The sequence below is a fragment of the Amphiura filiformis genome, chromosome 6 (genome assembly GCF_039555335.1).
Source record: "Amphiura filiformis chromosome 6, Afil_fr2py, whole genome shotgun sequence".
Classification (NCBI taxonomy): domain Eukaryota; kingdom Metazoa; phylum Echinodermata; class Ophiuroidea; order Amphilepidida; family Amphiuridae; genus Amphiura; species Amphiura filiformis.
The window spans coordinates 59,364,361-59,387,130 of NC_092633.1; the positions used below are offsets into that span (position 1 = coordinate 59,364,361).

At 36.1% G+C, this 22,770-nt stretch overlaps 1 protein-coding gene across 1 annotated transcript in view; it reads left to right on the plus strand.

Moving 5' to 3' along the window:
- The window catches only part of LOC140155732 (uncharacterized), a gene marked incomplete at its 5' end in the record, with an annotated part of 51,007 nt that overhangs the window by 19,138 nt on the left and 9,099 nt on the right, over positions 1–22,770 (plus strand). Inside the window, 12 exon segments of the mRNA XM_072178670.1 lie at positions 2,836–2,859; positions 3,399–3,575; positions 6,416–6,613; positions 9,108–9,128; positions 14,764–14,919; positions 15,048–15,092; positions 17,727–17,894; positions 18,106–18,251; positions 19,015–19,177; positions 20,034–20,204; positions 20,579–20,890; positions 21,977–22,180. Of these exon segments, the coding sequence (XP_072034771.1) occupies positions 2,836–2,859; positions 3,399–3,575; positions 6,416–6,613; positions 9,108–9,128; positions 14,764–14,919; positions 15,048–15,092; positions 17,727–17,894; positions 18,106–18,251; positions 19,015–19,177; positions 20,034–20,204; positions 20,579–20,890; positions 21,977–22,180 (1,785 nt within the window).

Consider the following 22,770-nt stretch of genomic DNA (forward strand, 5'->3'; position numbering starts at 1 on the left):
TACTTCAAGGAGATAAATGTATGGATAATTCAGGAAGTTGCAATGGTAATAGTAGAACAAGATATAGGATATATAGGATGAACTGTTGTATGTGTACGATCTGAGATGTGCTAGGTGGTAAAACTAGTAATGTTGTATCCCAGACCAGTAGAAGACAGCTAAACACCTGTGAGATCTACAAAATATACATACCTCTTTCAGAGTGGCTCCTTACTTCGTAATGTGCATGTTATATTAAAAGTCCAATAATTATGCATTTTCTCGGCCATTTGGTAGACATAGAAAATTATGCTAATTATGTCAACTCCAAAAATCAGAATAATAGTGTTAATCAATGTATTGGTGTCGAAAATATATAGACAACAAGAAACTTCCTATGACACTTAATTTAGTAGATATGACTATCGTAAAAAATGGTCTGAATCCACTGCTTAGGATTAGGGTTAGTTTTGACTTAAATTAGGCCTTGCAGAATACATATGCATCAGGTATATATATGAATACTGACCCAGCAAACACAAAACTCTTTCGACATCATTCGCAAAAGGTTATAAAAGGTTGTCAGAAAACGTTTAAATGTCGGGTTATATAAATGGTATATTAAGAGTATAAAACGTGTTCATAACCTTAAAAACATTTTTTAATAATATACTGCTCAGCAAACAAAAATGTTTCACAGAAAACGTTGAAATATCGGGTTATATAAAGGGTAGAAAAAGGTTTTAATAACATTCCAAAACATTCTTGAAAACTTGATACAAAACATTCTAAACAGAATGTTATTTTGGGGTTGAAAAAATATTTTGCGAAAAATGTTTGCCTAAAAACGTTTTCATGACCTTCATATAACCCGACATTTAAATGTTATTAAAAGGTTTTGAAAAAAAAACCATTTTAAGAACGTTTCTGTGTTTGCTGTGTTCAAATATTTTAACATAATGTTATTTATGTATTAAGTTGACACAATATTTGGCAAAAATGTTTGCAAAAATAGTTTACAATAACATTTTTTGAAAACATTTAAAAAAATATTGTTGTGGTGTGTTTTCTTACAAAACGTTTTAAAACGTTTTCATGACCTTTATATAACCCGACATTTTAATGTTATTAAAACGTTTTTACCTAAACCAAAAGTCAAATATAACTTATTTAAAATGTTTTTAAAACGTTTTTGTGTTTGCTGGGGTATTACTAAGAACCTGGTAGTAACTTTTGTCCAATTTTGGCAGCACTACGTACAATATACGGGTGATTCCCAAACCATCAAACTTGGAACTGCTCTCAAAATGCAGGTATTTTTGGCTAAAATGAAGTATTGTAATGGTAATTTTGAACCTGGATACCACAATGTATGCCTACACATTGTGATTAAACGTTGTTTGTTATACTAATAAACCTAAAAGGAACCAAAATAAATGATTTATTTAAGGCATATTATTGATCTATTGGTGTATTATGTGATTCTATGGCATTTCAATGAAAATAGTCTATTCTGGCGGCCATTTTGGACGCCATCTTGAAAGATGCTAAAAACAAAACAAAATGCGCACATATTTTATTTCTGAAAATTAGAAACACTCATTCCATTGATATTTTTGTATCATTCAGTCATTTATAATGTAGCTATAGTGTATTTTAATGGAAAAAGCCCATTTGAAATAGTTATGTACACCCCCTAGAGCCTAGAGTAACGGCTTTTGTACTGAGATGTTGATGCATCTTTTACACTCTCCCCTGCGGTGCATTAGACGCATAAACATCACATTGCGTATGCATTATTTTGTACAATTTCCCTCCTAACACGTAATACGCAGTTCTTAAATTATAAGAAGCGATTCGAAATCGGGCGCAATTCAATGTTTCAGATTTTCTTGACAAAAAAGACTCAGTTTTTATGCCAACTGAGGTACACCTTCCAACCACACCTATGAATTTGTAGCCATTGCCAAAACTTGACATTTCTACATTGTGTTCCTTCTCTCCCGGAAACAAGGAAGAAGGGGCTAATTTTTAGTACTTTTGTACGAAACGCCAGTAATAATTCAATGTCAATTAAACATCGTTGAACACAACCAATTTGTTCAAACTACTCCTATTCTATTACCCCCACAAAAGTGGTATATTTGAGTGGTGTGGAGATACCATATTAACTACCGCGTTGCAGTGTTATTGGTTGGGTAAAAACCAATAAGTGGCATACCATTGGCAAGCTTGGACTTTAAGCTTTTAGAAAAACAAGTTTAATATTTAATTATGTAAATTTTATGCAAATTGTCCGAGTTACTTTGGACCATATTTAAAAAGTTTATGGACATTTTTGGGCTATTTCTAGGGCAAAATTTGGCCTAAAAATGGTCAAAATATGCAGGTTTCAAACATTTTAAACCATTTTATGATGTGTTAATGGTAGTTATATTAGGAAAAAAGGTGTTTTGTTGATAGAGAAGTGATAAATGATCAAAGCTGTTCCAAAGATAAGACCTTATTTGTGTAAATATTTTTTTTACATGCATATTAAGCCATTTCGTGCCATGTGGCACGAAATTGATAGGGGGTAATAGAATAGGGTTAATTAACTCTATTTTTTTAATGTTTCTCAAAATTGTAGCAAAATAAATAATGACTATATAATAATTTGCCATAATATGAAATGAATTGTTGAAAAATTTACCTGATGTAGCTACAAGAAAATGTTGAAATCCAAGATTGTTTATGGAATTATAAAATACACTCTGCATTGTTCAGGGGTTTTGCAGGTGCTACGTGTAATTTAATTAAGTTATTTGAAGTATTCTTAAATTCTTAGCTAAATACGCTTCTTTTTCTTTACCACAGGACCTACACCACCACTGCCTGAAGGTAAGTCTAACTATAGACTGTAATACGGGGTCGAAAATTCTATGCTCCCCCTAAGGCTTGTTTAAATAAATCGAAAAGATGTTCCCAAAATACAAATAAAATTGTTAGTCTATTTGTTTTACACACCAGATCAAATTTACAATGAAACATTTTGTTGCGTTCGGTCAAATTGGCTGCCTCATTATTTAAGAAATTATTCCACTGAAACAAAGATCAGATAAAAGTGAAACAAGTACTCAATCAAGAACTTGAACATACGGAAGTCACCTGACATGGATATTGTTTAATATTAATTTCATCCAGTTTATTTGTAACAGTAGTAGGCATTTATATTGTCGGTAACGTCTCTTCAAATATCATCTAGCGTCATTAGGTTATTGTTAAGAGTCCCTGAAAATAGAAAAAAGAAACACCCAAACAAGACTCCCAAGGTGTTCACGGATGATGTTATTTTAAGGGTTATAATAATCATATATATATCCAAAACTACCAAACCTGTTTTAAAAGACATTTCTTGTTTTATGTTTCGTTGTTTGCAGATTGCGGATTTTGTCCTAAAATCTTTCGTCCTGTATGCGGCAGCGATGGCGAAACTTATACCAATAAATGTGAGATGAAACGAGAATTTTGCCTAAAGCAAGTCAAGGACAAAAAGGGGAATGCTGATCTAACTGCTGTCACCGTAGCTGAGGAGGGAGAGTGTAAAGCAGTACCAGGTGTGTTTGTTATTTCTTAAAGAAGTATATCAGTCACCACTCTTTATGGAGGATCAGTTAATCACATATTCAGCCGGGGGTTTCAGGAATTCTTCATCAAACACTCCAGTTCCCAAAGGAATTCTGTCCCTGTCATTGCGTACTGACCGTTAGACTATGCCATAGTCGATTTTTGATAAATAAAACTATGTTATTAATCATGATGAACGCATTCAGTTGAACTCGAAATTATACTGATATTTATTACATCAAAATACTAGTATAAAATGGTTATGAAAAAGTTTATATAATTATATTTGTGACAGTAAAAGTAAAGTATACGTAGGCTTATATTATTGAATGCAACATATCATAATGGCATAACTATAATGGCACTTCAATACTGAACAATTCTAATTTTAGAATCTGCCACTTTATTATCCGAGTTAAAAATCCACTTGGGAAGCTAACAAACAGAGGGAATGTGGTGACTAAAAAGATCACATGTGAAAATCTATCAATTGTGCACAAATAATTGAATCAGAGTTTTAAGCTTAAATGTAATAGCCAGAGTATGCACAATTGGCAAGTGGACTACGGAGAAGTCGGGCAAGTTGCCCCCAGCTCGAAATACCGGTATAAAATCGACCACAAGCTGTAACGTACAACATGCATCTTCCTTTGGTCTGTTTTAGGCCCCAATTGCCCTAATTTTGACCCATTTTAGCATTTAAAGCCATGTTGTAACATTTACATAACAAATAGTAACAAAATGTAACAAACTCTCAATTCCGATCACTTTAAGGTCATGTTTTTTATGTTGGGCACCAGTTACGTTGCATGTGTATTTTTCAAACAAATCACATGCTTTTACAGGTTTGGTACTATAACTTTAAAAGTTTACATTTGAACCCAATAAAAGTATATATTCTGAGAGCATATACTCAGACAATTTCAGAAACCATACAATGGGAGTAATTATACAGGGTGACCCATATAATATACAGGGTGTAACAAGCAAAATAAGAATGAAAATATTAATTCAGTTAGGGGTGTCACCCCTCGACGTACATTGATAATGTAAAGTTTTGACACATGTTTAATATAGTTAACTTAATTGTCCACCTAGCCATATGGAACTTTTAGCGGTCAAGTACTTCAATTATGTAGATACAGGGTGGTCAAAAATCTGTCAATTGTCTTTAAAACACCCCTTATCTGGCACTGGAAATGCAAATTTTCATGATTGAGGCATGTAGCTAGATGTACAATAAGCTCAACAATCCAGTTTTGAAAGTTAAAAGAAAATTCGACAAAGCGTTTTCGTAAAAATGGACTTTTTGGATCAAAATTGAGCATGAGGGCGCTCTTTCAGATTTGTCGCAAAATTTCTATGTTTTACTAGTGTTTAGTATGTTGCCTTGATGGAGGCTATGATGGAAGTGCTCCAGAGCCCTAAAATATTTTATTCTCTAAATTCAGTAAATGTCCATCGTCAACCGTGTAATTGAATGGGATTATTTTGAAATTTTAAAACGCTTGAAATATCACAAGCAAATAGGCCTATCTTTATAAATGATATAAATACAAGCTAAAACCGTTGGGGTTCGATAAATGAACCCCACAAAACTAACCGAGTATATGGAAAATGCCATACGGCCGAACGGTTTTGCCACCTCTCCGCGACCATCATGCCACTCGCCGCCTGAACTAGATCAGCTATCACTGACCATCTCTTTAACTAACGTTAAACTTACACTTTGCAGTTAATTATAATCATATATTTTACCGGAAAAGACAGAGTGATACAGAGGCCTAAACATATTTAACTCCACCCGTTTCAATTCCGAGACTTACTAATTGTATAATTCAGTTATAAAAAATTACATAACACTTTAAACTCATCAACCCCTATTATTGAGGATCGATCAATAAACCAAACTTAAAGCAATAATGTGTGATTTGCAAAAAGAATAGATTCCTATTTAAATCGCGGATTTTGACTAAACGAATAGTCTTGATTTCTGCTGGGTATGTTAGTTTAATAACGTACATTATAATCATGTACAATACAGAATTTGGAAAAATATTGAGGGTGTCTTCCTCAGCAAATGTTACATTATGGCTTTAAAGTACAATTTTGTCCCAGGCAAATGACCAGTTTACCAGTTTGTTACACAGCCAAGGTATCATTTACCGTTAGTCAACGTTAGTTGACATTCGCCTCAGGCAATTGGTAGTCAGATGTTGACAATTGGTCTAACAGGCGGCATACTGAAAGTACAGTAAGCCAAACAATTAAGGTACCAGATATGTTCACCCCTGTATATACTAAACAAAGACAGGTATGTCATATGGAGCAAGCAGTCAAAAGCTGCGTCTTTAAGCTCGAATTTAAGACCTAATTCGTTCAAGGAATTACGAAACGACATCCATAAAACAAAGGAAGATGCCAATTAAAAGATGCAGTTTGCTCCATTGCAAACCCTGTGATTTCGTTTCTTTATTAGGTTTTAAATCACCGTTTCTTTAATTCTCAACCAATTTCAACAAATAAGGTCTTAAATCAGAGCTAAAAAGTACAGGTATTGGCTGCTTGTTTTAATTTTGACATATTTATATTTGTTTAGGATATACAGGGGTGAACATAACTGGTACCTTAATTTTTGGCTTACTGTATTGTATTGGCCATATTGTGACTGTTAGTGACCAATGTATCTCAAGAACCACAAAGTAAAATTATTATTTACATCATAGACGTTGAAGGATAATATTTTTAACTCGTAATTTTCACACTGATTTATTCAGAAGTAAATATGTTTGCCTTCATATTTAATGCTTGATTTTGTATTATTTATTAGACAAGGACTGTAAGAAAAATGGTGTCAGGTATAAAGACGGAGATGCAGTAAAACAGAAAAATCCATGCGAACATTGTACGTGCCTCGACGGTACGATTGAATGTGCAGTTATGAGTTGCCTCCCTCCACCGCAAGCCAATTGTAAAGCAAAGAAAGCCAGAAAAAACCAATGTTGCCCGAGTTGGAAATGTCCAGAAGGTAATACATTTGACATACACTATTATAATTCTTGTGTTCCAAGAGCGTGTATACATGGGTGCGTGTTTTTATGTCGGGTGGGTGTGCGTGTGATGGAATATACCAGTCTGTGGATCATTCACTAAGTGACGTTCCTATCGTTACTACGTACCGCCGTACCGCCGTCCAAAAAAGTGACAACTAGACCCCAAATACGTGAACACCATATGGGCACTTTAAATGTCAATGCATGTGTGCAAATGGCATCACTCAGCTATGCTGTTTGTGGCAGAGATGCATTTTGAAAGACCGCAAGTGACCCCTTAATGACCTTTAATGACCCAATAAAAATATTATACACTGTGTAACAGCAATGTATATGTGAACATACCGGTTTTCTCCTATGTATTTGGTTTTAGACTGGAAGTGACCCCGTAATAACATTTGACCTCAAAAAGTACCACATTATATACTCTTGGTAACAATTATGTGTGAACATACCGTCCCTGTGGTTCTGAGGAGAGTTGCAAATAAACTTGATGTCACAGGCAGAGGAACTGTTACCCATTCATAACCTCATTAATAAACGCGATGTGTGCGGTCCAATTACATTTATATAGTTATTTGTGAAAACGCGAACGCAAATCGAAGTCATTAATATCTCACAATTGACCACAAAATGCGTAATTGTTCCAATGGCGCACACAATTGACCGGCGTTTGCGTGTTGTTGTGCGTCGAACAAACTGCGCGCGCGCTGGCTGCCGTATTTGGATGGCACGCTACCATATTTGCACAGATTGTGATACGCACTTTTGTTATTGGTCATCCTGTTTTAGCCTGATCGATTTATAAAAGGTAAAAATCATCTATTTTTATAAACTTTTGAGCAAAATTTTGTGTTATAGTTTTGTAAGGTGAAGAGATTAAAGTGACGGTTATGAATGAGGTTGATAGCTGCGCATCGGTAATATGTCGGGCATTATGAAAATCTAAACATTTTGCTTTGCACCTCGGAATATCCCTCGGGGCTGCACCCCTCGGGATATTCCTCGGTTCCAAAGGCAAAATGTTTAGATTTGTCACAATGCCCTCCAAATACCCTATGCGCAGTTATTAACCTCTAAACAGTGGCGTAGCCAAGAGGGGCAAAGAAAGGCACCTTCCCCCCTGTGAAAAGTCTGGACCTGTAATACTCCTTATAGAGTATGGTTCATTCTAGCATTTTATAAAGGATATTGCTTGTGGGAGAAGAAGCAATACGCCGTAGACGTTGCGTCATAATCGGATTAACTACTATAGCAACGGATGAATACAATTTTTGTACTGCGCTGCACTACAGGCAGGTTGCACTCATCACCTGCAATCATAGATGGAATACAATTAACCGCTCTTTTCAATGATACTAATCTGACAGGGGCGAGTGATTAGCATTTCTTTGAAATATATGGTTCAATGCATCGGTACCGCGTGAACGTTGCATTGAATTGTATTCATCAATTGCTATGGTAGTTAATCCGATTAACTACGTCACTTCTACGGCGTATATAGATAGAAGAAAGAACTAGACAGGACATATGTGGTAGTCCGACCACGAATACAATAGTTCCTTTTCGGCCAGAAGTTAACCCTTCAAGACCTTTGACCCCAAATGTGACCGTCCATCACAAACCGCTCGTGAAGTAAGTCGGCAAATTGTATTCTGAATTACAGTAACAAATGTGCATAAAGGCTGTATTCATATGTACCTCAAGTTGCTGCTACATGTTTCTCATTTCGCTAGTGTGAGTCAAACACTTTTTAAACCAATCATTAATCCTATTGTTGAAGAGGATAATAAGTTTCTACTTATGCCTAGTTCGTAAATAGCCCTAGTCTTTGTTTGCTTTGGCTAAATCTTATTCAAGTGGTGGTTTAACCAATAATTAACAACAAGAGGACATTCCTGGACCTCATTGACTTGGGGATGATTTGAAAGTGACCGCTAATTATGACCATTTGATATTTAATACCAGCAATGTGGAAAAAAATAATATAGCACATAAATAATGTACATTTTTGCTGAAGTAGCAATAAAACAAATCATAAGTCCGCTACTGGATATATCGCTTGAAGTCAAATGACATATCATTGTAAAGCTTATCTAACCACTAACAGTTTAGTGGTCTGGCTTATGCACCTTGTATGTATGATCTCGGTGTTGTTGTTTTCCTTGTATGTATGATCTCGGTGTTGTTTTTTCCACAGACGAGACTACAAGCAAGCTTTTAACATGTGACAATAAGGCCCAACCATGTTAAACAAACACCATTACCCTACCCACCCTGCAACCTCACCTTATTTTTGGTAAGGAAAATTGCCAAGAATTATTTCAGAGATATTTTTGTGCGATGGATGTGTACAGGGGTGGGCGAGTTGGATGTGTTTGGTGAGGTGTGTTAATCTATAATTACATTTACTGATTGAATTGAACTACAAAGCCTTAACACTTTGTTGTTGTCATTTTCTCCCGACAGGACCAGATCCGACAACACCAGGTAAGGCAAATATTGATTACGTAGTCTCGTCCGCCGATGGTTTAATGCTACTCATTCTATACAAACCGTCTGCCAAGAATAACACATACAGTCTTGGGGCAAGACTAATCATAGGCCGCCAGACCTTGTAGCACCACACATTTGAGTTTCTTAGATGAAATCTCCATAAAACAAGCTTCAAAATGGCATATCACCCGTCATAATTACTTGGGAAAATATATGCTCAAAACCCAATAATTTTGCTCTTGAAATTCCTTTTCCTTTATTGATTCGTGTAAAACGTTATTGGTCATTTTTCTCGACATAAACACTGACGACTTTACACTGGGTTCGTGGTAAATGGACACAAAAATGTCCATTTAGAAAAGATCCGCCAGATAGCACGGCATTCCACCTGAGTGTAGATTCTACCATTATCCTTTATCTGGATGGACAAATTTAAAAATCAGGGGAATCGTTGTTTCTGCTCAATTGCAGACAGTATTCGGAACCACAGAAACCGGCTATGAAGGAGATGTTTTTAGTGTTGAATTTAAAGTTTCCGGATGAACTTTCGACAGACGGTTTGTGTGGATTGAGAGGAATAAAATCGGCGGCATGTAAGAGACTAAGGGTCTTTTTATCTTTTCAGTTTCCGTAAGTCTTTTGTTCAGATACGAAAACGCAAGTGATTCAGTAAGTTACTGTAATCTTACTTCATTGTTAACTCTGAAGTACCAATCAGCTTATTTCAATAGAGGTGATTGCCTGTGTCAATCTTAAAAGGCTGGAGATCACAGATGCCTGACCGGTGTTTTAATGGTCTAGCGCCCTCTCGTGTTTGACATTGATAAATTGATTCACATTATTATCATGATTATTACAAAATGCCAATCCGAATGAAAAGGTCCACCTTTTTTTGTAAAAACGTTGAAAATCACAAAGGGTCCGTTTATGAGCATGTCGCACCCCAATGCACATGTGCAGGGCCAAAGTGTCGCCCTTCCCTCGTATCAATGTCTATATCCCTATTTTGCTTCATCCCCCCTCCGAATGATCAGTCTCCCCACTCTCTCCCCGGTCCCTTCTCTCCCCTCTCAAGTTCTTCTCTTTCTAGTCTTTCCGTCTCTCCCTCTCCTCTCTTTCTTCCTCACCCCCTCCTACTCTCACTTGTTCAGTCTCAAGTATCCCCTCCCTCCCTCCCTCCCCCTCTTTCGCGAAATTTATCAGTATGATCCATGCCTGAAAAAAAGCTCTGCAAAAATATACATTTAAAATAAACCCGAGTCTTGCATATAGGCCCAACCAATTATCAGATGATAAGCTTGCTGTTGGTACGAATGAATAGAATACAATATCTTTGCTCTACTGCAATTCTTTTGTATTGCATTTTAATAGAAAACATGATTACCACATCACCACTTGTACGCGCCTCATTGGGAGATATTTGACTATTTCAGACGCTCGTTTCATCGCCAATATGAAAGACTTTTGCTTATAACTTGGCAACATGGTTAGTGTATATTTCAATGCAAGACTATTTTTAAGAGCCACTTACGTCTAGGCGTAAGTGCATATACACCAAACGCAAGTCAATTGAAGCCGTACAATTTACCGCGAATTTAGGACCGTAAAATTTAGACTTTGCTTTTGTCTAGATTAGCACCCAACCGCACATCTCAAGGTTTTATGTTAAAAATCAATATAACTTACCAAAACGAAAACTGAAATTCACGAGCTTCAAATTTTTAGTAACTAACAAAAGGCTAGAATAAAAGATTGGTCACACCTGGGAGACTACCACTTCAGAATAACAATGACTTACAAAAACGGATACGGATACGGAAACAGAAACTGAAAAGATAAAACGACGGTGAATGGGGATGAGCTTCCCAAGTTTCTGATACTTAAATGGGTCGTCTAATTTGTATTAGTTGAAAAAAATACTATGGAAACACCAAATCATGGGTTCAATGGAACCCCATCATGGAGTTAAGTGGAAAACTTACTTAACTCACTTAACTCCAGCTAAGCGGAAAAACACTAAACTTCATTGTGGGGTTTCAATGAACCCATGATTTGGTGTTTCTGGTTCTGGTTGAGTCGGCATTGCCCGACATGCTGTACTTCACCAACTTCACGGTCAAAGGTCTATGCGCAAATTAAGGCGTCGCGTCGCGAAAAGAGCTAATTAATGAAGATTATTTTTGAACATTTCCCCGCTGGTCGGTTTCACTGTCGTCTCGTCGAGGTCGTTCCAGTCGGTCGTAGTCCTGTGGAAGTATAAACTGAATTTGTGAACATCCTTTCTGATCAGTTCCCTTTTGAGTTTCCTGCTATTTCCTCTTGTTTTCAATCCCTCTGTTCCGACACGATGAACATAGTCTTCCGCTCTGATTCCAACTTCCCCATTCATGATCCCATACATGAGCTGGAGTCTGGCGTCTCTTCATCTGTCTTGTAACGCTTCCCATCCCAGCTCTTTGATCATTTCTGTGACACTGAAATACAGAATCCTGCTGCCTTTCTCTGCACCGCCTCGATGGCTACGGTGTTCTTCTTTTTGTACGGATCCCATGAGCATCCAGCGTATTCCAGGATTGGTCTTACCAGCGTTCTATAAGCTGTCCCTTTCATTTCTCTCGGGCAAAACCACAAGTTACGCTTGAGGAAACCTCGAACCTTGTTGGCTTTAGATGTCAACTTCTGGTAACCTTCCAGCTCATCTTGTTATCAATTTCAACACCAAGGTATGGGTGAGAGTCTACCTCTTACAGCGGTTGTCCACAGAAGTTGTAACTTCTGTCGGGCGCTTCTTTCTTAGTTGCTAGCTTCATGACTGAACACTTGGCTGGATTGAATGACATCTCCCATTCCTCTTGCCACTTTTCCAACTGATGTAAATCTTTTTGCAGCATGTCCATCTCTCTAAGGGACTTCCCAGATGTATATATGACGCAGTCATCTGAAAATAATCTAACAGTATCCCTGATGTTGTTTGGCAGGTCATTTATGAATAACAGGAACCATAGGGGGCATAGAACTGTACCCTGAGGTACACTAGAAAGCACCTCCCTTGGTGCCGATACCACGCCGTTGCATACCACTTTCTGCGTTCTTTCAGTCAAGAAGTGTCTAATCCATTTCAGCAGAGATCCTCTGATACCATGGTGATCAAGTTTGCCAAGGAGTCTCTCATGCGGGACCTTGTCAAATGCTTTGGCAAAATTTAGGATGGCCATATGGACTGTCTCATCATTCTCCACACTTTTAGTAAGGTCATGAGTGGTTAACACTAGTTGAGTGACAGTGGAGTGCTTGGCTATGAAACCATGTTGGTTGTCCACTAAAATATTGTGTTTCTCCAGGTGTTTCATAATATGTGACCGTCCACGGCGAATGAGCCGTAAATTCCTCCACCGGTCAATTTTGTTTTATAACGTGTATAAAAAATAAACATCATAAACTTAAAAATGGTATATCATATGACTTCAAACGATATCCAGAAGCGGAGTTATGGTTAGTTAAACTTTGCTCCTTCAACAAAAAATTATAGCTTTTTCCGTTTCTATGTGTGTCTCTTTTTCCACATTGCTGGCAATAAATATCAAACAGTCATAATTGGCGGTCATTTCAAATCATCCCCAAGTCAACGAGGTTTAAGAAGGTTATCTCATTGTTAATTGTTGGTTATGCATACCTATACAAATAGCCCACCACTTGAAAAGGATTTAGCAAAAGCAAACAAAGACCAGAGCTATTAAAAGTTCTATAGCCATCTAAGGTAGAAGCTTATTATCCACTTCAATAATAGGATTATTGATTGGTGTTGTGACTATCAAAATAAGACAGATGTCGCGGCAGCTTAAGTGACCGATGAATACGACCTTCGTACACATTTTACACCATAACTCAGAATACAATTTAGGGAATTTACGGCTCGTTTGTGCTGCCGGGTCACATATGTGAGTGGATTATGTGCTCCAGAATTTTACTCACTACACTTGTGAGAGATACGCCTCTGTAGTTGTCAGGGTTTTCTCTAGCCCCTTTCTTGAAAATGGCACAAATATTTGCCTCTCTACAGTATAGTTTATAAGAATTTAAACCTTTGCTATGACGCCAATCTATTCAATTAATTTAATTTGTAAAAAGCGCTGTATACTTACGCTGAAAGCCACACTGGAGTCCAGTCACTCTTCGACTCTACACAGGAGCCGTAATTTGATTCTCAATATTATAGTCACGCTGCTTGCTGGACTCTGTTTCTAGAGTAACCCAGACTCAATTTATAGAGTCACCCTGGCTTCATTACAGGGTCACTCTGACTCCAATAGACAGGTGCCTCTGGCCCAAGTAAAAGTAAAATGGTTAAAGACTTGGGCTAGAGCTCGTCTCGGCTACTATGTACGCCATTGAGGCGAACATATCATGGCGTGACCAATTCACACAGTTAAAAATCTTTAAGCTTACTATTATTAGCTTTTCCTGTGGAATCCAGCTCAAGACCAGCTCAAGTTAGCCTGCAACATGAAAATACCACATCCCAGAGTCTTAACACCCATATGATACGTACGAATGACCAGCATGCCAAACAGCAGCAGCGTAATGAAAAATGCCTGCTATTTTAGCAATACAATGTGTACCGCTCTGAATTTAGATTCAATTGTCTCCACAGAGAGTCAACTGACTCTCTTCTGACAGCCAGGCGACTACTTTTGAGAGTTAGTGCTAGTTTACTCCACTTTGAGAGTCACTTGAATCCATTCTGGATAGAACTTTTACAAGTATACAAAGTTGTACGCTTCTGGCTTTTTATTCAAGTATTGTTATAGTTTTATGGTTTGAGTTAAGGAGAATAAAACTTGATGCTTGGATATAGAATCCATTTGGCTGTGCCTCGTTGATTCATACCCAGAAATCAACCGTTTTGTGTGTATTCGCGGGTTCGTTTTGCTGCTTTTAAACATTTGTTGTCTGACCTTTGAACACACGTCTTTTATATGTATTAAACTCACACTTATATAATGCTTCAATCGTTGCAGAAAATAGTTTCTTTTCAAAGAAATGTATCAACATTTTTAAGTAGTTTCAGCATAAATTAGCCTTAGACTGAAAAATAAAATATTTTAAGCATGGTGGTCAAACGTTATAATAACATTTAAATGTCATGAAAACGTTTTAAAACATTTTGTATAAAACCACACTACAACAGCATTTTTACAATGTTGTCAAAATGTTTATTGTGAAATTAAGTGTTGCAAAATGTTTTCTTCAACATTTAGATAACGTTATGTTAGAATATTTTGCAACAAGGTTTCAAAAAATGATTTTGAATGTTATGAACACTTTTGACACCATTTATATACCGTTAAACTCTCAACAGTTTTATGGTAGTTTTGTCAAAAGTATGTTCTGTTAAAAAAATATTAAGAGTAGATATATTCTCGCTTTTATCTTGTGTACATGTATCTCCTTCATCTATAGAATTAGTTTTGTGATAAACATGCGTAGATAAGAAAAAGTGATGGCTTTGTTTTGATAATAAATGAAACAAATCAAAAATGGGGATTCTCCAAGTTCGACATTGATTAGAGGTAAAAGTGTAGTTCTGTAGCCCGTATTTATCTAATGTTGCTTTTGTTTGTACTTGAAGGTTGCGAGTATTTCTGTCCCGCTAACTTTGACCCCGTGTGTGGTAGTGACGGAGAAACCTACTCAAATGAGTGCGAGCTGGGGCGAGCAGGTTGTATAAGCATAGCGGAAGGCAAAGAAGACATCTCTTTTGCATACAAAGGAGAATGTAATAAAGGTGCGTTATTTTTGCAACTATTAAAGAGACAAATAACATAGTAATTATAAAACGTTAAATTCTCAATTTACTATTGTTTATGGCAACTGATTACATTAAACCATATATGCCCTTTGTTTTCATCTCAGATGCTTTAGCCGAACTAGGACCGCCACCAGTTCCAGAACACCCAGGTAATATAATAAACAAGGGAACTTAATGAGGATAATTTACTGGGTGGGCAATTGAATTTATTTTGCCCTCATCAGGGAAATAATAAATGGCATCCCGGTGTTTGGATTTTCCAAAATGTAAACCAATTTTTGGGAAGAAATCGGCTTCGATGTAAAAAGTGGACTTTAACCCCTCTCTAATTTGGCTGATTTTTTCCAAATTTAAACCTTTTGCATGTATCCCTTTCCTAAAGAATAATTATAACAGAGAAAGAATGGTCATTTGAATGATTTAGTTTTAGTCCTATATAAAAGTTATACATTCAGAACATGTTACGATAAGCATTCATGTGGTATGTACCAAGTACTTTCAACATGTTCAAAAAATAAATTGTATATATTTTTACTTTGGCCATTAGTAATAACTCGTCATGTAGGAAAAAATAAGGATTCTAATCTTGATTATAATTTGGAAGATTGTTATGATTGTACCAAACCTGATGCCAGTGATTAGTATGATTATTATATTTTGATTGCTATTGATGTCTTGATTTTCAAAATCTTTGTAACATTAAGACAGCTTAGAATTTGGGGATGTATTTTTAGTAGGAAGACATGATTATTGTCATGACTGTGTAAGTGTTGGTTGCCAATTACCAGGTCGGTAAACCTGTTAAATACTGGTATTTACCCATTTATATCATCCTGGAAATGTTGACTGAATTGGACAAATCCAGAAATATTCCGGGGAAATACTGGAAAATACAAATAAAACTTCATTTCAAACGATATAACTTAAAGATATCATAGTTAAAAACTGTTACTCACAGAGAAATATAAGGTTAATTGGTTGAGTGCCATTTTCTAACATGTTTTGAAATCATTTGATAAAAAAAGTATGAAAAACTGTTTGGCATAATTAAAAAGATATTTCTAAAATATAAAATTATTACCAAACCAGTATTATTTTGACAAGGTATATACATGTAAATTTTAACGTTTACAAGTATTTCATAGTATTTAAGGTGTCAGAGATGACACTTTTCTTTTTGCCTGAATTTCATCTTTTATCAGGTCAAACTTTTATTAAAATTTTAACCCCTTTAAAAAATGTTTTTATCCCGAATGTACGCACTATTACTTTATACAGCATGATGATCATTATTTATATAATCTACAGTGTTTTTTATTAATGATGGATATGTAATAAATTGATATCAAATGAGAGATCCTATATCTTTCTCTTTAACATATTGAAATTAGGAGTTCCAAATCGGTGTTTTTCCGAAGATATCATCAAAAACTATCGAATTAGTCTCAAACGTGGTTTACCACAGTTAAGACTAATTCAACAGTTTTTTGATTATTTCTTTGGAAATATACCGATTTGGAACGGCTAATTTCAATATGTTAATACCAAAACCTGCATTTTGATAGGGGTAACGTGGGGGATGGGGCTGTCAATCGGGTTACCCACCTTTAACTGCTCCGAAGTTGCAACTATTATAATTAAAATGCGTCACTTTCAAAAAGCAAGTTGATTTCAATTTTATATGTGCAAAATAATTTACTGGTTGGCATTTTTGGGCAATGGGCAAGTTGAATTTACTGGGTGGGCAATACAATTTTCTGAGCGGGCAAATGCCTACCAAGTTATTTAACCTCCTGTTATCAACGTTATCTTGTAATTTCACATTATGATACGGCTGACGAAAAACTGAAATTTGATAAACTCATTTATTTGGAATTCATTAACAATGAATAAATCAACATCAAAATGGTCATTAGAAAGGCTATTTGCAAAGCCAACGATGCTTCTGTAGGAGAGGTAATCGTCCGTCAGATCTGACACCAGGGCCGTTCCTAGGGATTTTGCCGCCCTAGGCAAAGCCTCTCCCTGCCGCCCCACCAAAGCATACCAAAAAAGTGTTAAGGGGTGGGGGGCAGTTATCCCCTTGAAAGCTCATCAGTTTTGACTATTTGTGTACTGCCCACGACCGTTTTCATTCTTTATCCGCCCTCGTTTTCTTCCCTTTTCTTTCTCCATTCCCGTTTTTTCTTTTTTCGCCCTTTTTTAGCGCCCCTCTGCGTTTGCCGCCCTAGGCGACCGCCTTACCTGGCCTAATGGTCGGAACGGCCCTGTCTGACGCTCCATTTGACTTCCAGGGGGTGGGCTGGAACTCTTTGGAAAAAAAATTCCCCCACTACATGTAGGAAAAATATTTCCCCACTAACACTAAAAAAAACTTAAATTTTCTCATTATCCCAGTGAAATTTAACATCCGAGATATTTTTTAAATATTGGGAACAAAAACGTGGTGATTTGTGGTAACCACACCGGTAGTGTATGTATCCTATACACGTTTTTGCTTCTCATATCCAAACTACTGGAGCAATACAACTCAAAATGTGGTTTAATGGTAAGCCTGAATCTAATATAGAAAACAGAACATAAAAAATTGGGCCACGCCTCATTCAGGAACAGTCCACATGTATAGCCCGAGATTTGGGCAGTCGTATCATATCCCATACTTTGTGATATCCTGCGCAAATGAAGATCATTAGGCTTAGTTACACTATTTAGGTTGAAAATATCAGCACATTTTCTATAATAACGTTTTTGACACTGTCATGTTTGCAATGTAATACCAACAGAAGAATGTTTTACCAGAGCATCCAAGGGTAAAGATGGTGAAAAAGTGATGACACCTCTTCCAGCACTTGATCCGACAGTACCAAGCCGAGTTGAATTCCGTGTCCAAGCAAAACAAAATGTCATCGTTCAACTATATGAAGATGATTCAATCAACCGATATGAAATTAGTAAGAAAACTTTATTTGTTATGATGAGTGACCTGACGTTGATTATCATGGTTATTATTGGCCTCTGTCAGAAATTTATGTCAGAAATTTTATATATTTTTTTGTTCTTGGGTTGTTGTTGTTTTTCTCATGTGTTACATTAGAAAACACTCAGAAAGATGATTTCGTCACTCAGTAATACTCCAAATATTTTAAACTCGTTGTTCTACAGGAGTTGGCGCCAGTGATAATTCAATGACTGTCGTATACCGTTGTTCAGAAGATGCCGCGGATGAGTGTGACCAGCTTTACGAATTTTCCACCCCAAATATCTTGAATCCAAAACGGGAACGTTCCTTCTTCATTGTTGTCTACAAGGTAATATCTTAGTGCCCTATATGAGCAATTATATCTTCACTTATCTGTTGACTAGGGGTGATATCATTTCCTTCAGGCGGACATGAATATGACCACCTCTCTATCGCGGGCTAAATTTTTTATGACCCCCTAAAATTTTATGACTCCTTTCTGCCCACATAGATTCAAGACAAATCATTCATTGCCGGAAACAAAGTGCAGAGCGCGCCAAAGCTAAGTGCTAAGAAAGTGCGCGGAGCGCATTACAATTTTGATCGTAAGTGTAAATAAAATTTGCACTATATAACTGAAGGAAGGGGTATGAACGTTTGGACAGTATTTATTGTGGGACATTAGAGCACATCAGACATATCGAATTGCATTCTGAATACGAAGAATGTCCTTCTGATATCAAATAATTTAGATTTTTTGAAATTCGCGATATAATACAAATTTTATGACAAATTATTAAAAATTTGATATTTTTCACATTTAACAGTACTCGAAGTAATTTTTATAAATGTAATGATTTATACTTAAAGTGTATGTAACTGGGAGAAAAAGCCGACGATCAATTGAAAATGTTGACCTTTCGTATTGAAGATATAGATTTTTCCCCAAAAAGACCTAATGCAGTTTTATACTAGTATGACGGACTATCATTATTATTGCTATTATTATTTATTATTATTATTATTATTATTATTATTATTATTATTATTATTATTATTATTATTATTATTATTATTATTATTATTAAATTTATCATTATTAATCATAATAGTCAAGGATGCAATTTGGAAATGTGGATCTTTTGGAGCCCTACTTTGATAAAGACCCGAGCGATGGTTTCCCTATTAAGAATGTCGCATTTACCACCGATGGACAGCCCGCTTACTGGTGTATAAAGAAGTATGTCATGGATCTGAAACCTTCCGACGTTGGAGGTAAGAATTAGCGTATCCTTACCCTCTGGTCCCACAGCCCTTACCCCCTGGTCACACACCCCTTACGCCCCTGAACCACACTAAGGCCTCATGCCTCAAATTGATTCGATTTTTAGAGAAGTAAATATTTTTCAGAAGTAGACCAGATGTAATGGTAATCACGGACATTTGATAATTAATGCGTAGAAGGCCCTAATTCTAGCTCCGTTCCTGTAGCATAGTGCAAGTGTGATGTCCCAATTTGAGGAAAATTGGTCTGAGCAACATTGGACTACCGAAGGTGAAGCAACAATTAGGTTACAGGGGTAGAGAAGTGGCGTACATGGTACTTTAGCATTTTAGCATTGAAATTGCAATTTCTTGGCCGGTATTAGGTATAGCTACTATTCTGCTATTGGGAAATTTTGCCCACTTCCCCCCTCCCTTTAAAGGATAAATTTTGCACTGCAGTTAATACTTATTTTTATAATGGCGTTTGCTTTTTGTATTAATATTGGTGTGTCAGTACTTTTGCAGTAGGATACTCAAGCAACTAGAAGAAAAAACCTTAGGTTACACTGGTGATCCGAAAAGCCAGGGGCCAATCATCAACGGCGTAGATTTCTATTTGACATTGGGGGGATGGGGTTGGAATTCTTGAAGTATAGTGAAGCCAGCACCTTTTCACGACAGAATAAGTTATTGACACCAATGCTCGAGAGGCGCTCGAAAAATTTGGAGATATTGAAGTGAAATTGGTGAAATGTGGTGTAAAAGTGGACAATGCGCGCAAAAATTTGCACTTTTTAGTGCTGACTCACTAAGATAAAAAAAATAGTATAAAATACCTCGTAATGTGTGATTTCTGTTTTTTCAGTTAACTCAAAGACTCTGACAACATATGGAGACAACAAACCAGATGATTTCTGCTTCGGTCCAATGTTTACTGATAAGTCATTCTCCTTCACCTTTGTGGTAGCTGCTAAAAGTTCCGCCGTTGTGTACCTCACGCCCGATGCAGACAAACCAAAAACAAAATACAAGATTGGTAAGTTGTCCGAGTGAATAAATTACCGGGGCTAAATAAAATGTTTTGATATTGACACATTTGGTAAAAAAGGTGAAAAAAATCACAATTTTCAGAAATGACAGCCGAATAAAATGAAAAGATCAGAGTGTGTAGATAAATTTTAATATTAAAAAAAAATGTTGTACGCAAATCTTAAATAGAGCTGATAGACCGATTTGGCTTTTGTACTATTCTATACATTAGAATGTTAAAAGGTTTTGGATTGTCCAGTTTCAAAGTCTCTTACTTCTATGGTCGCAGGTATATAGGTCAAGCTATACTTTCATTTATTCTTAGAATGAGAGGAATATTTTGGTATGATTTGTAACCAAAATTATCATTATTTTTGGTAGTAATTGGGTTTAAAAGGAACAAGAAGTCATCCATCCAGCGCTGTGTTGACGGTAAATGCGACAAGAAAAAGGCTAAGAAAACTCCAGGGGTTCTTGAAGGAAAGAAACAGCCGGTCAAATTTTCGATTAGCTTCAGTGTTAAAGACAAAAGCATTACATTGAGTAAACTTGTAGATGGGAAGAGTCAAATATTGGTCGTTAAGGATGAATCAAAGAAGGATTTTCTACCTGTCAAGTGCGCACTCTTTGCTAATCAAGATGACAAAGCTCATTGGTTAATCCCTACCAACATTATCACCAAAACAGATGAAGGTATGTATCGTTTTAAAATATTTATTTATTTATATATGTATGGGTAATTCCAAGCAAAAGTGGACATGACTCAAAAAAATAAAATTGCCTCTACATATTTCTTTTAACTTTCATATTATTCCAAACAGATGTAAGGTTCAAGTTATAAAATTTTTTCGGCATCTTTCTAACATTTTGTTTTTAAAAAAAGGTTTCTTTGGAGAGTGTATTTTAAGTGGAAAAATCTTGTTCAACTTAGATATTTTCCAAGTGGGCCTATTTTATTAAACATGGGCACTGTTCTTTTAAATTTGATACATTTTATATCTATGAAATATGGTCTTCAAGAAATATCCATCACATTTTAAATATCCCCCACTAATTTTTTCCTTTCATTCTGTTTTCATAGCACTAAATATGGTGTAGCACGAGTTACCGAAAGATGCATTTTTTTATATATTTACAAAATGTTGGCAATTTAATTGATGCCACTCATTATTTATCTTCTACTAGTAGTGCCTTGAGTAAAAATAAGAAATTAAAATACAAAACACTATCCATCACATAATAATGACCCATTAAATACTGTAGCACGAGTTACCAGTAGCACGAGTTACCGATGTAGCACGAGTTACCATAGCCCACTTCCCCATGTACCAGCAAAGGTAATGCAAAATTTACAACTTGGCAGCAATAGAGGATCTCCCAACTACATGAATATGCATTTATATGTGAGCATGGTAACAACTTTCTAGCAGTAGTGTAGCCAGTATGGGGGGGGGCAAAGGGGCGGACTTCACCCTGAAAAACTAGAATTATGCGGTTTGTAGTTAAGGTCGCCCCCCACAAAACTGTAAATAACAAAGGTTTGTACATGTAAATAAAAAATAATATGCAATATGCAATGTAATTTTGTTCCTGGTTTATTATTATAATGCTCCCAAATGGTTGATCACTCTACCAATCATTTGTTTTACTATCGCTTGGAATTATTATATTTAGTTAGTTAGTTAGTTAGTTAGGGAATTCGGATGTACTAAAATAGACTAGTTTCTTCGAATGTTTTCAAATACATATATGATTATTATAATTTTGTTTCCTATGAAGAATCTCCACAAGAGACTTTGCGTTTCGAAGCACAACCACTGGAGAAGTTTACGGCTAAAGAAGAAGATACTTACAAAGACAACTATGCACTTGAGCTACAACCCTACGAGAAGGCCTTCAGTTTCTGCGTTGCTATACTTGACGACGGAACATCACCCCGCATTGCACTGGACTCAGTCCAGGGTGGAACGAAATATGAACTTGGTAAGATTTGAGAGCAAATTCTTGCTAGTGTGATAAATTATCATATACATAACATAATAAAATGGTCCAATTTTAACGCATCCCGTTTCCGCCTTGGATAAATGACCTATTCATCACCGGTAGTTTCGTGTGAGTTCCTTTTGATATGAGAGGCAAAAGCCTCATGTAATACTCTGTAAAAAGTGGTGTGTTTATCCACTTTAGACACGTTTGGTTTACAGAATTAAAACCCAAAACATCTTTCAGGCCTTATATTTTACATGGTAAATGAAAAACATTTGGGCTTTTCACTGATGCCAAATTTTGTATTAATTTCTTGGAAAAAAAGTGGGGTTGAGATTATTGATCTTTAATGGAATTACGATGTGAACCATGAATTGGGGAAAGGCGACAATACACTTTTGGCGAGTTATTATGTACCGTTAAACGAATTTTATTTATATCATACGTGAATTTAAATTTTCAAGGACATTTAAAATACATGATAAAATGTATAGACACGCAAGTTTTTGCATGACATAATGATTTACACATACTGAAATCGGCGAGTCTAAAAGATACCACTATAAAAGGCAATAAATCATTTTACT